The sequence below is a fragment of the Protomyctophum parallelum genome (assembly GCF_964188405.1).
Source record: "Protomyctophum parallelum genome assembly, chromosome: 5".
In the NCBI taxonomy this organism is placed as follows: Eukaryota; Metazoa; Chordata; class Actinopteri; order Myctophiformes; family Myctophidae; genus Protomyctophum; species Protomyctophum parallelum.
This window is the reverse complement of record NC_139702.1, coordinates 2,040,859-2,056,038: the sequence shown is the minus strand read 5'-3', so window position 1 is coordinate 2,056,038 and position 15,180 is coordinate 2,040,859. Positions and strand designations below refer to the sequence as shown.

The 15,180-nt window shown below is 41.7% G+C and overlaps 1 protein-coding gene across 1 annotated transcript in view; it reads right to left on the bottom strand.

The window, feature by feature from the left end:
• The window catches only part of tmprss6 (transmembrane serine protease 6), a 39,536-nt gene extending 27,475 nt beyond the window's left edge, over positions 1-12,061 (bottom strand). The window contains 10 exon segments of the mRNA XM_083765593.1: positions 130-311; positions 5,523-5,596; positions 7,076-8,059; positions 8,454-8,532; positions 8,770-8,875; positions 9,268-9,490; positions 9,703-9,830; positions 10,270-10,366; positions 10,981-11,204; positions 11,891-12,061. Coding sequence (XP_083621719.1) covers positions 130-311; positions 5,523-5,596; positions 7,076-8,059; positions 8,454-8,532; positions 8,770-8,875; positions 9,268-9,490; positions 9,703-9,830; positions 10,270-10,366; positions 10,981-11,204; positions 11,891-11,969 — 2,176 coding nt within the window. The 5' untranslated portion in view covers positions 11,970-12,061.
• Positions 12,062-15,180: the final 3,119 nt, after the last annotated feature.

Below are 15,180 nucleotides of genomic sequence, written 5' to 3'. Positions count from 1 at the left end.
TCTTGTGTGCGTTCTTATCGCACACTCGCTCTCTTTCTCTCCCCTCTCCCTCTCTCTCGGAAATGGAAGTACTACCACAGGTGATAAAGCAGGAAAGAAACTGAGTTTCTGACTTTTAAAACATCTCACGACCGGCCCCCAGCTCACGACCGGCCCCCAGCTCACGACCGGCCCCCAGCTCACGACCGGCCCCCAGCTCACGACCGGCCCCCAGCTCACGACCGGCTACAAACCGGGCACCTACGACTTCTTTAAAGCATTTTTGCAGACACAACAACGACTCCACGATACTTTTACAGACCAAACAACCTCTACACATGCACCGAAACACCCAAATACAATATCACAGAAGACCATCTAAGTATGAAACGTTCCATTTTTAATTGTAACCTTGCAGTAATTTCTTCCATTATATAAACCTGCTTCAGTCTCTGTTTCCATTGGGTTATACTAAAATAACTTTTTAATAGTTATTTTCTCGTAGCAGGATGTGGAAGAAATGTGGAACAGCCATTAAGACATGTGAATCCCTTGACTCCTTCAAAATCGCTCTCAAAGGGCACCTACGGACAGCTGCAATTTGAAACATGGCCTGATGTCCTCCCATTTTTTTTGATTGATTGAAATCTTTATTAACAGTTTGTAGAATTTACAGTACATTTTAAGCACAAACTCAATACAAAGACTGTCAACTGTGAGTGGACGACCCAATTAAGCATTACACTTGTTTACAACAGGGTCCACATTGTTCAATTCATCATAACATTTAAAGACATACAAACATTTAGAGACATACAAATAGACATTTCTCTGTAGGTAAAGAACAGAACAGGAATTCATCATATGGGAAGCAAAAAAGGGAAAAGATACAATATACAGTGAGGGAAAATGGGGTGGGGGGGTGGGGGGGATTCAGATTTTACAGAGGCCAGTTTCGAATTGCAGCCATCCGTAGGTGCCCTTTGAGAGCGGTTTTGAAGGAGTCAAGGGATTCACATGTCTTAATGACTGTTGGTAGGGCGTTCCACATTTTGGTGGCATAGGAGCGAAAAGAATTTAGTCCCTTGTTTGAGCCGAATCTGGGTTGTACATGGTTTGTTGCACTTCCTCTGGTGTTGTGGGTGTGGACTTCGTTTACATTAAGGAAGTATTTAGACAGGTACATGGGTATCTTGGTGGTGTATCGAATCTTGTGGACCAGACCCATTGCAAGATGCTGTACTCTGTCGTCGACCCTAAGCCATCCCAGCCTGTCAAAGTGGGCAGGGGTGAGGTGGGTTCGGGGGGTGAGGCCAAGTAGGAGCCTGACCAGTTTGTTTTGAGAGGTCTGGAGCCTTGTTTTAAGGGCCTTTGAGGTGCTGTGGTACCAAGAGGTGGATGCATAGTCAAAGAAACCTTGTACGAGGGCTCCTGTTAAGGTCTTCAAGGTGTTTTTGCTGACCAGTGAGGAGATCCTGTAAAGGAATCTTGTTCTTTGATTGACTTTTTTGATTACGTTGGTGGCCATTTTATCACCGGAAAGATTGGCCTCCAGGATGGAACCTAGGTAGGTAATTTGATCTTTTCGTGTGATAATATTGTCACCCACTCTAACCAAGAAGCCATCTGCCTTGCTGAGTTTACTATTTGATCCGAAGAGGATGGATTCAGTTTTTCCCAGGTGTAAGGATAATTTGTTATCAGCGAGCCAGGTGCAGATTCTACCGAGTTCAGAGCTGAGGGTCTTTTCAACCTGCAGTTTGTTCCTGTCCGAGACCAGCAGTGCTGAGTCATCTGCGAACAGGAACAAGTTGCAGTCACAAGCTGAAGTCATGTCGTTAACATAAATTAGGAACAGTAAAGGCCCTAGTATGCTTCCTTGTGGGACGCCACAGCTCACTGGGAGGGGAGGGGACAGTGTTCCGTTCACCTCCACCATCTGTTCTCTCCCCTCCAGGTAGGATTGCATCCAGCTCACTGATGTGCTATCAAAACCAATAGCTTTAAGCTTGTTAACCAGTATGGAGTGGTTCACGGTGTCAAAAGCCTTTTGGAGGTCCAGCATGACCATGCCGCAGTATTTTCCAGCATCCACCTCGTGTTTGATGTGGTCGCTCAAATAGAGGAGGCATGTGTCAGTGGAGTGGGATGTTCTGAAACCAGATTGGAACTCGTACAGCAATTTATTAGTGGCAAGATACTTTTCAACCTGTTCATAGACTATTTTTTCCATCACTTTCGAGATGGAGCTTAGAATAGAAATAGGCCAGGGTTGGGAGGGTTACTTTTAAAAAGGAATCCCCTACAGTTACAAGTTACTTGCTAAAAAATGTAGTCAGTAACGTAATCCCGATTACTCCATTTAAAAAGTAACTACAAGTTACTTTCAGTTACTTTTGGATTACTTTTAAGTAAAATTCAATTTAATTAGATAATACAAGTTTTACCATTGATAGACAAGAATGTTGAGCCTATGAAATTAAGATAAGGACAACTGAAATATGGTTAAGGTCATTTCATTGTTAAGAATTTGACCTCTCTGAACAGTTACATTACTATAGAGTCATTGTGTCAACTTATAACAGATCATAAGAAAAATGCATCTTGACCTACAGAACCATTTTGATTGTTTGATTGATAACAACCAACAACTCCATCCATGTGTGGTCAAAGTGGCAAATAAAAACTCTTTTTGACATTCCTGGCTGACACTAATTTAGATAGACATGGCATGAGTTTAAAACATTGACTAGACAGTAAAGACTAATTTATATAGTCTACAAATAACTCAGCCCTATACAATTATATTTATACCCCGTAGGCTACTCTTTAAATAAAAAGCCTCATTGTATTTGACCTAAAAGAGAAGACTGCGCTACCCATTATTTATCCCCAAATCCAATATATCATATGCTCTCCTATCTAGTGGGAAATACCACACCGGAGCACACTCTCCTATTAGTTTGCATTGCACAGTGGGCTCAGTGCGCTATTTCCGAACGTGCCCTGTATCTCTGCAGTGTTGCCTGGTCTGATTATTATAAGCCACATTGGGCTTATTTTTCTGAAGTTGCTTGTAAATAATGGTACGGTTGTGAGCTTGTAGATCGTCTATTTTCAAATAGCCAACATATATAAATATGCACATTGTTTAATGGACGATATATATAGCTTTGAAGTGCTCGTGTGGCCTTTTATAGTCACTTCTTTTGGGCTTGTTTTCATAGACCTGGTTGCTTATTTCTCTCGCAAATTGGCAACACCGCCCTGACGCAGCAGCAGCTTCCACTGTGAGGATTTTACACAGTCAGAGAGGTGCGCGCTGCGCTCAACTCCAATCCATTCCGTTTGGCGTTATAATAATTTATAACTTGTTTGAAAAATTAATGAGGGGAAGGGGAGAATGTAATCCTAATGTAACCCCCGTTACAACACCCCCGTTACTGTAATCCAGATTACACATTTTAAAATGTACTCTAAGACGTTACAGTTACGTTTTTTTTTTACTCTGATTACAGTAACGGATTACATGTAATCCGTTACTTCCCAACCTATTAGGGCGGTAGTTGCCGGGTTCTAATTTACTCCCTTTTTTGTACAAGGGGGTTACTTTGGCCAGTTTAAAATCTTGGGGGACCTGTCCCTGTCCCTGTCCCAAAAGTCTGATTCCTGTTTTTTGTCATATAGAAGTGTATATTTGTACCGTATGTCTCTAAATGTTCTGATGAATTGAAAATGGTGGACCCACAAGTGTAATGCTTTATGGTGGCGTTCACAGTTAACAGTTTTTGTATTGAGTTGTGCTGGAAATGTACCATTTTTTTCCCATTTCATTTCAACCTTTATTTAGTTCTCGGAGAACACACTGAGGGCTCGACGACGACGACGACAAACAAAGAAAACAAACCATAGATGAATAAAGTAAATTACTGGTAATAATAAATAGGTACAGTGATACAGTAGGTACAGTTGATATTTACTAATGTTTATATATCAAGTTGAAGCGATATAGAGAAGGAAGAGAGTTGTACTTTAGTGAAGTCTGTGTAAGGTGTAAAGTGTGTGGTGCAGAGCACTTGAAAGCAGATTCTCCTGATGTAGTGGAGGTATGTATGGTCTCAAGCATCAGATAATCTTGAGAGCGTGCATGATAAGAAATAGTTTTCCATTTCCACCTATTCTGCATACTTGTTAATAAATACTTCAATCAATTAATCAATCAATCAATGATGATGTTAAGACTCTTTAAAGGTGACTGATGTATGTACTGTATCATGGTTATCAAGTAGGCCTTATAATAGCCAAAGATTTATACAGAATTTCCATTTAGTTTCTCAAGTTTCTTTTTATGTTCATGACCAGCGATTCAGTGGTGGAGCCAGGACGTGCATACTGTACACACAGTAGTAGGTGGCAAGTGACATTAATGAAGAGTGGGGTGAGAGAGAGGAAATAAAATACGGATATAACCGTTCTAGTGAAATGACACCAGCAAATGTGTGGTTTGTGGGTAGCAAAGCCCACTTAAAAACATTTACACAGAATGTTGAGCAATTTATTTTAGTTCTATACCCTGCTTCTCATGCATATACCATTTACAGTACTTTACTTTATTATGGATCCCCATTAGCGTGGCTATTCTTCCTGGGGTCCAGAAAGTACAAGTTGTCCACTAAGCATCTCTATATTAATTTGGGTTAAAGCTGATAAATGATTGGAGGAAGCCAAATGGCAGTACAAGGACAGTATGTCTGCTTATACCCAGCACACTGACTGCTAAACCTACAACTGTACAAGGACAGTACAAGGACAGTATGTCTGCTTATACCCAGCACACTGACTGCTAAACCTACAACTGTCAGATTTGGAATTAGAAAACCAGATGAAACCTGACCGCCCGACGGACGGTCTGCGGCTTCTTCAGCCTTTCCCCAGCGTGGGCCAGAGATAATAAAACGGTCAAGGTATTTGACTCAAGTTCATCAGAGCTTTACTTAAAAGAAAATAACTGATGGATCCCTTTCTCCGATGTCACACTGTTGTATGAAGGAGTCTACACCTGCATCTTCACTCTCTTCCAAGTGGAATCTGCACAGCAGGACGGAGAAACCTTTAAAATTGTGTGTCCTGCCTGAAGTCACAAGCCTGAAAGGTGAAGTTCCTGTTCCTGTTGTGGGTGAGATTCTGTCACACAATATGCAAGCTCAGCTGCACCTACTTGCACTACGTAGCAATTACCCACACATTTACTACTATATTACATTGATTCCACACACAGAATGTTCCTTCAAGGATATTATTTAAATCTAGGATATGTGTGGATGTACAGCATTATGGGCCAGCAATGCATGATGCAAAAGTCAGATCTTATAATGTTCGGGAGGTCTGTGTGTTGAGTAATAGTTGTATAATCTAATGGCTCAGGGCAGGAATTTCATGAAGGCCATGGGCTCCTCAAAGTGGCCTTCTGCCCTTCAAGAAATTATATTCTCTGGGGCTAGCCTAAGATTTAGACTCTCGTATTGTATTTTATCGATTCTCACATTTCCAATCTAAAAGAGTCTAAGGTCTCGTACCCCATGGTGGTGAGAACGGCACCCGGTGCCCCCGAATAGCTCTGAACATGTACAAATGCAAATTATAACTGTTTGAACAGTTTGAGTGCATAAATCGATCAGTTGGGGTAGCAGGGTAAGCACCTTATATTTTGCATTTGTACATGTTCAAAGCTATTCAGAGGGGGCGGGCCCAGTTCTGGCGAGCCTTCCCACGTCCGAAACGGTCGAGAAATGACAGAGTTATGAGGGGTTGCAACTTTCCGTGCTCGGACATATACACAGGGACATACATACACACATTGCTACATAATCTATAAGATCTAAGGTCATCTACCAGACCCTGTGCAAAGGCAACTCAAACAGTCTATGTGATTTCTGGGACACCGTGATAAACAGAACGTACTCTCACACGCACTAATCCACGCAGTTTCAGGACATACAGTAAGGACATCAGACAGAGTACAGAATGGTTACATTTATTTCACCGTTAATGTGCTTCCTGTTGAAGTAAATGAGCTTAACTATATAGCCCATATACATACGTAAAGACTTGACTAAATACTCAGGCAAGAATATGGAGAATCAAGTCGACGACAGGCAAATGAAAGTTTCGGAGTCACAGCCATGGGGCCAGGCCCCATGGATCCTCCAGCAGCCTCACAGCTTGTGGGAGACTAACACACACTAGATAGACATTTCAGTGACATCCTCTCCACGTATGGTTATACATCCTGTCTTATTACTGGTAGACCCTTTAACGTAGAAATAACCACAGACAGACATGACAGAGATTGAAAAAAAAAATACACATTGCATCTTGTGTGTTCGTCATCTGCATAAATTTCACTTTATACTCAATTTCACATTTTTCAACAATCAAACTCTGCAGGTTTTTAAGTTATACTGTGGTAGGCTATATATATGTTTCAATAAAATACTAATTGTTGTAAAATGTTTACGCCACACAAACAACAAACTATCTAAAATTATCTTTTTAAACAAACAATGTGCTTCCCAATTTATAAGGAAAAGTAGGTCAAATAGAATAGAATTGAACAAATGAATAATTAAATAAATATTAAACATATTTCATATGGGGGGAGGGCCGGCGTCTTGTATAGTCTGATAGCACGAAGGAACGCCAATCGTTCTGGTCTCTGCCAGCGCTGACCGAGAGCTAGTGTAGCTCTGTGGCTTCTAACAGACCGCCTCCGTACAATCCATTCTGTTGTTTATGTGCACTCTCAGTGTAGGTGTAAATGGTTGGTCTCTGAGGTTATGGTTTGCTGTTTTTGTTTTCATTTGAATCAGCTCTGTATCTCTCTCACTGGCATGTAGTCACCACTAGAGGACTCCATTGGCCTTGTAGAAGGAAAAGCACTTAACCCTTCTTGCATAAGGCCTAGAAGAGTCCCCACAGCTGAGCTTGTCCCGACTTCAACTAAATTAAATGGTATAGGGGTAAAAGATGGAGGAGGAATGCCTTTGGATCCACCCAGTCCATCTACAAGAACACCTTCCAGAGTCTCCTGGCTCACCTGTTCTTCCACTTCACTGCCTATGCCTGAATCTGGGCTCTGGAGGCCACAGTGCTGGTCTTGGAGCTTCTCTACTCGCTCATAGTCTGAGCAAACCTGTATGAACCCTCCACTAACAATGCCACCGACAGCAGCTAAATTTGAACCATTTATCCGTTTGCCCTTCTCTTTGTCACTATGCGTTCCTTGCAGCTCCTTGACGCCATGACCAGCGGTTATCCCATCTCCATCGTCCAGACTGTCCGGGCTGACTTGCTCTTCTCCACCACTACAAATGCCTGAGACTGGACTCTGGAGCTTCTCAACTCTCTCATAGTCTGAACAGACCTCTATACACCTTCCACTGAAAGCAACTTTACCACTAGTAAACCAATTTGAAACATGTATTTGTTTGCCCTGCTCTTTTCCCCTATCCTTTCCTGGTAGCTCCTTGCCCGCACCATCATATATACTTGCCTTATCTCCATTGTTCAGACTGTCCTGAATGAACTGATCTTCTCCACTACAAATGCCTGACTCTGTGCTGAAGAGGCCACAGCGCTGCTGGGGTTGGAGATTCTCAACTCGCTCTGAAGATGCCTGCATAACGCTCCCAATGGAAAACATATCCTTTCCCCTCTCCTCTTCCCTTTCATTCTGACTGCCACTAGGCCCGTAGGGTGAGTCAAACATATCCTTTCCCCTCTCCTCTTCCCTTTCATTCTGACTGCCACTAGGCCCGTAGGGTGAGTCAGCAAAACAGGGCTCCAGATTGCCCTCAGTGAGAGAGGAGATAGGGGGAGGACAGAGGTGAGAGTAGCTGGGATTGGAGAAGGAAGAATTGGTTGACATGAAACTGCCACATTGCTTCCGGTCAAGCAGTGCCGTCTCTGAGCCACACAAGGCAATATTGTCTGGATTGCTGGTGACCTCTACGGAGGAGATGTCCACTTTCTTCAGACAGGAGTGGATTGATTCGTTGTTAAACTGAGGATTCAGCCACGCCTGGAAGAGGAAGGTATAAGGATGGACAGTTGATGACAAAATGAAAAGGGACAAGAATAGAAAGTGTCACTTGATAGATTGAATTAATGTATTAATATACATGAGGGCCAATCCAGTTACTCAACTGTCAACAGCTACTATCTACTGAATCTTTTTTTCCATTTTCTTTCATTTAAGGCATGGGTTTTCTGGTGGTCCGCGGACCACTTTAAGGCAAGGGAAGTTTGTGTGTATAGTACATTTCATACACAGAATCAAAGTTCTTCACATGTCATATAGGCTACTAAACAAACAAAAAAGTATTAAAAAGCCAAAATCCTTGCAATAAAAAACAATCAAATGCAATAAAAACACGCTGCAGTGCAATCAACATAATTAAGCTCTGTAGGCTGACCTTTAAGTTTCCATCATGAAGGAAGAATTTAGCTGGATTTGGTAGAGGTGGACCTTCAAGCTTCTTCACCACATAAACCCTGAAACGCCAAATGATATACGATGAAACAGATGATAAAATGAACACATGTCAAACTACACATATGATCATAATGTTCTAAGTATAAACCACCTTCATTTTCTCTATATCCAATCATTCCCTTAGGTTGAATGACATATTCAAAGTCGGTGAAGTGAGCGATTTGTGTTTGATAGCAGAAGAGAGCAGTCAAGGAAACATTCAAGCAGTGGAAGCTGTTTAGTTTTCCTTGGCTTACCAAGTGTTTTTATTTGTCTTGCAGAGGATGATGGCCAGGGACAGGACCACAACCCCCACAATGACACCCACCATAAAGTCCCATGATTCCAGCACACTGCGACCATCTAAGGGAAGGACACAACCATATCAGACGAGAAGAGATGAGTGAGTCATTCCATTTTAAGACAAAAATAAATCAAGTAAATAATCAGCATTAGATGTCATGATGTGATGTCCATATTTCTTATATCCAAATTAGTTTTTCTGCTATTCCCCTTCATCTTGTTACATTGCTCCAATGATTGCTCATATTGAACATTGTAGAGATTCGTCTGAACATTTGACAGCCAATACAGTAAACTGTGACATTTTCTCTACTCTATTTGTTAAGGCATTCATACAATGTCTATGAATGTTTGTCTCACTCCCCAAATCCCTGCCACACGTTGATGAAAGTAAAATAGTAGGTACAATAGGTACACACAGGGTATTGTATTTGTCTGATTATGTTCTTTACCTAGTTCATCCTGTAACCTGTTGCCTGTTGTCTTCATCCTCCCAGCGACTGATCTCCATGATGCAGTGTCGCTCCAGTCGCTCCAGGTGGACTTGGCCCAAGATTCACTGGCCAGGACTCTGACTCGCACCTGGTACGTTTCATCCAGCTCCAGATCCTTGTCTGGATCCAGCTCCGTCTGGCATTGTAACCCACAATGTGTTCTGTTTCCCTCCAAGGCATCCTGACAAGGGTTTAAAAGAGATTCATGAAAGATTACGGTCATTCACACACAAGTACGCACGTACACATGCTCACGTACGTACTGGTAACCGTATATGTACGTGCTCGCGCACACACACGCACATGCACACGCACACACATACTCACAGTCGCACATGCACATGGACACACGTACACGCACAAGCGCACGCGCACACGCACGCACGCACCTACCTTCCAGGACTGAGCCTTTTGTTTCCACTGGATATGGAAGCTGTAGTCTTTGATGAGATTATTCCCAGGGACTTTCCAGGAAATGGTGGAATAGTTGATTGAAGGCCTTCCAGGAGGACTCAGCTTTACTGTAATAGCACGCACGTCGTACGTACGTACAGAAGAGTGTATAGTTTACAAACTTTGCCTGAGTTAAGGTTATATTATTGTCAGTATTCTGGTTGTAGAGTATGTGTTGGGCCCTCATGTGTTTGTAACTCTGAGAGTGTACAAATGTACACAACATTTGTACACTCTCAGAGTTAAACTAACATTGATTTTACAATACAAATTGGGGTCTCAGAGATAGAAAATGAGAAATTCCATTAAATGGGGGGGTCTGCAGCCTATTGCATATCAAACTGAGGGTCCTTGAAATTAAAATGGTTGAGAATCACTGCTAGAGCCGTAAGAATGTTCTCTTATGGGGGTCCCTGGCATATCTTTTCAAATGGGGGTCCGCGGGTTAATTAATGTCAATGTGGGGGTTCTTGACGTGAATCTTGATGTCTGATCTATTACACTTACTGTGGTCAGCAGGCTTGTAGGTGATGATGCCGATCAAGCTATTCTTCAAAGGCTCACAATATATATCAATGGAGCAGGTCAGGTCACTAAAGAATACCTAGACAGTATTACACATGTAAGATAATATATTAATATATATCAATGGAGCAGGTCAGGTCACTAAAGAATACCTAGACAGTATTACACATGTAAGATAATATATTACAAAAACATACAGTAATTGTATCACATTGAAAACGGCAAAGAAGAATAGACTAGTCTATAGTATCTTTCTCAGAAATACACCCTGACTAGAGAGGCTAGAATTAGATCCTTGATCTTTTCAGCATTGATTCCTTGGAAACGTTGGATTCTTTATTTACTGTCTTAGGCCACCTCAGCAACACTGGTGTGCGCCCTTTCCCGTTTTGTCTACCAGCATTGATTCCTTGTCATCTTGCAAACATTTCTGTTTACGTACGTTACTCTGGCTAAGGGTGTCGGCTAAAAAAATATATACATAAAATGGGAATGTCATATGAATGTATTCAAAAGTTTCATTGATATAATATATAATAATAATTAATATATATAATATATTAATATATATAATATTAAATAACATAAGGAACATGGTGTGTGCAGAAGTCACAGACTTCACAGTGTCAGAGTTTTTGAAATGTGTGTAGATTTGTATGAGAAAGTAATAATAATTATATACTACCAACTCACATCGTCAAAACTGTAGACCAGAGAGCATGTTCTCATAGTTGGTTTGGAGTCATCAAAGGGCCTCAGGTCACAGGAGGTTGAGTATGGCTCATCTTCATCTTCCATTGTTATGGAGACACTGAGAGTACATTTGGTGTCTGCAGCCAGGATCCTCTGGTCAGATGCAGAAGTGCTGTTCCACTCACATGTAATGTTGTTATTGTAGTCATTGAGGCAATGAAGACCTGTGAAAGATAAAGGGCGTCTGTTGTCATCTAGACTAGAGTCTAATCTAAACAGAACTTAGAAGGATACCTTAAAATGCTTATTTATTACACACTTGGTGGTCACACATTGTTTTTAATTATGTTCGATGTTAGATCACATAATATATGTGTTACAAAAATAAAATACAATTTAGTCCCAGCATTTTACTCATATACGGTAGTTATGAAGTATCACTGTGAAAAACGACTAATGTAGGAGTAAGAAACTAAAAGGCTACCTAACAATTTACCAACATTCTCAGGCTTAGAAATTACATAACGACCATTATGTATAGTATATATTATATAACATACTGTACTGTGGTGTTGTTTCATCAAACAAACTATACTTCAGCCACTAGACTACACTCCACATCACAAGTTCACAACTGTTTTAAGGTTTTGGCTGTCTCCAACTATCTCAGTATCACATTTTTTCTTAAATTAATGTAACAAATAATCACTTGTTTATTACTAGGTTTATGAGTAAACCTGTAATTGATTATAGTAACAGGCACAATTTTTGTCAACAGATACAATCACTGTACATTGAACATGTTGTTCCTGGACCCCATGTACAGTTACTCAGTGAAACATATTCACAGCCCTGCCACAGTAATGGTAATAATTCATTATTACAATATTATGCAATAACAATCACTTACTGTCCTGCAGGGAGCCAGTGGAGAGATGAAAGACCACGGGAAGGAGAAACAACAAATGAAGCTTCTTTTCGGCCTCCATTGCAGACCATCATCTCAGGAAGACTGTCCCAGGTACGTTAGAGATGGATGGATGCTTGTGTTGCTGCATGAGACAGGATGCAGAGTAGATCACTGTGTAGGAGGCTGCTTACTGCTTCCCTTTTCTTGTCAACCTGAGCAGATAGCAAGATAAAAGTGGTTGGCGGTGTCGTTAGCGGATGATTGTATTTCAGATTGTGGCCTTATTTTCCAGTCCCACTTATTTTCGCGTGTCCACATGCACACACACACCATACACCTGCCACACACCACATTCCACACTCTTGCACACACGTCATACACACATGACAATCATGTGCATGCTGAGAAACCGAAAATCACAACCACAAGTGACCCAGAAAGCAGAAACAGTCTCTGATTAGGATGTCAGGGTTTAAACAAATATCTATTGAATCATGTTCCTTTTATAGCCCAATTAATTCCTATAAATCTGGAATAACCTTTCAAAGATTAACATAATTTAGTGCCTTGCCGAGCCATGAGGCCCATAGGTCAGGAGCCTATCTCCTGTTTCTGTAGCCATAAGGCCCATAGGTCAGGAGCCTATCTCCTGTTTCTGTAGCCATGAGGCCCATAGGGCAGGAGCCTATCTCCTGTTTCTGTAGCCATGAGGCCCATAGGGCAGGAGCCTATCTCCTGTTTCTGTAGCCATGAGGCCCATAGGGCAGGAGCCTATCTCCTGTTTCTGTAGCCATGAGGCCCATAGGGGCAGGAGCCTATCTCCTGTTTCTGTAGCCATGAGGCCCATAGGGGCAGGAGCCTATCTCCTGTTTCTGTAGCCATGAGGCCCATAGGGGCAGGAGCCCATCTCCTGTTTCTGTAGCCATGAGGCCCATAGGGGCAGGAGCCTATCTCCTGTTTCTGTAGCCATGAGGCCCATAGGGGCAGGAGCCTATCTCCTGTTTCTGTAGCCATGAGGCCCATAGGGGCAGGAGCCCATCTCCTGTTTCTGTAGCGTGAGGCAGCTTGATACACAAGTACAAGTACACCCCCTGGACATGACGCTAGTATGTCGCAGGGACTTAACCCCGATGCTGCAGAGCGCCAAGCCGGGAGGCACTGGGTCCCATCTTTCAGTCTTTGGTATGACCCGGCCGGGGATCAAATCCCCATCTCCCAGTCCCAGGGCCACAAGGCCACTGAGCTGGTAAACATGTGAATTTAAGTGCAGTGATATTTAAATGTTAAATATTTCTGCAAATGTAAAATCTAAGTATAGAAATGACTGTGTTATGCCTTCTTACCAAGTATACTGTAACCTGTTGTGGGGATGGGATGGTGGATTGTTTGAAATACGCTAGTGCTGCAGAGCTCCAACAAAGATCTACTGCACCAGAACATTTTGAATAGGCCTAGTTCTTTTTTTTTTCATAGCAGGAAATAGAATGATTGTTGACAACGAGAGAAGACTCTGAATGGGGGAAGTACTAGGGTCTGCCATACTGTGTGGTAACCCCCCCCCCCCCTTTAAGCAAACTAAACTTTATAACCTATAGGCCTGTTTGTAAAAACTACCAGGTTCTCACTTCTCACTTCTACTTCTGCATGAGTATAAACATATTAGTGAGAAAACAGAACTGGATTTATATTATAAAGGGAACTATGTAGTACTGAGAGCTTTGTCCTGGTAGGGGATGCCAAATAAATATTTATGCATAACAATCTAGGGCAGGGCTTTTCAAGTAAATGGTTCCTGGGGCCACATAACTGTCAGAAACCCAAGGAGCAGAGCTAGGGCTGGATTGATTGACTTGACACAACGTGCTACCACATTTTCACACCTTTTATTGAAGATGCTGAATAGATGTCGCGGCCTTGCGTGTTCCACTCCCAATCCTGACCACCTTTGCAGGGTGTCTCTCCCCATCTCTCTCTACCATTTCCTGTCAACTTACTGTATACTATCAAATAAAGGCCAAAAAAAGCCCCCCAAATATCTTTGAAAAACAAAAACAAAACAGTGCAGTTGACAGTGCAGAACATGATTCCCTTCCATGATGCACTAAAGGAGAAATCTGGACCAACGTACCTTACCTTAATCTGATGTTATTGTAGCCAAGAACAAGTGATATAGGGGGAAAAATGACTTACTGTAACTGTCTCTCTCACACATGCGCGCGTGCACACACACACACACACACACGCACACACACACACACACACACACACACACACACACACACACACACACACACACACACACACACACACACACACACACACACAGTCACACAGTATACCTCACTGACATCCTCTCCACGTGTGGTTATACATCCTGTCTTATTACTGGTAGACCCTTTAACGTAGAAATAACCACAGATCTGGGATCTGAGATCTTACCCTCGTGTGAGGTTTTATACAGCATATTTTAACCCATGGGATCTATTTTAGATTACTTTACCATCAATCAGGATTATCAACAACAGCATTACACTTATAGCTAATATAGCATCACATTAGAAAAGATGAAACGTCTATTGTACATGGCAGGTATAAAGGCTTTCATTTATATCACATGCAAATTGATATGTTCTTACTGTCTCTCAAGACAGACTGTTACTAATGTCACATCATAAAGAGTTTTACATACCTGATGTCATTCTACAAAGAGATCTGCCCCATTCTTGTCTCTTGTGATTATTGCTTTCCTTTCAGTACATTGCCTACACATGTACTGTAAGCAATCTAGACATGTAGGGAGTGTTTCTGGCATGTAAAGTCTTAAGGTTTCTGACGAAAAGAAAAGAAAACACCCATTGTGACTGTGAGGTTGTATTGTACTGATGTCAGTAGTTTCGGTATTAAACCACAAACATTCCCTTCGGCATGTTGCAATCAAGGTTCTGCTTAGAGAGAAAGCAGGTATTAGATGTGGTTAGATGTGTATCAAACATTATTATCATTTATTTTTAATATATGTTTTGATTCTTTAGTCACCTCCGTCCTCCAGGAGTCCTAATTATTTTCCAAAAACAAATATTAAAAATACATGAAAACAGTAAATGGCAAACCACGGCCCCCTCACATGTTAGAAGGACAATATCAGACACCAGAAAAAAGTGTTTTCAATAAATCCATCATGGTTAAAATGTAGTTTTAAGTTACAATGGGATCCGATTGCATAGGAAGGCAGCTAAAATGAACATCAAATATCTAGTAAATACTGAAGCAAGCAACTTACAAACTGTCTG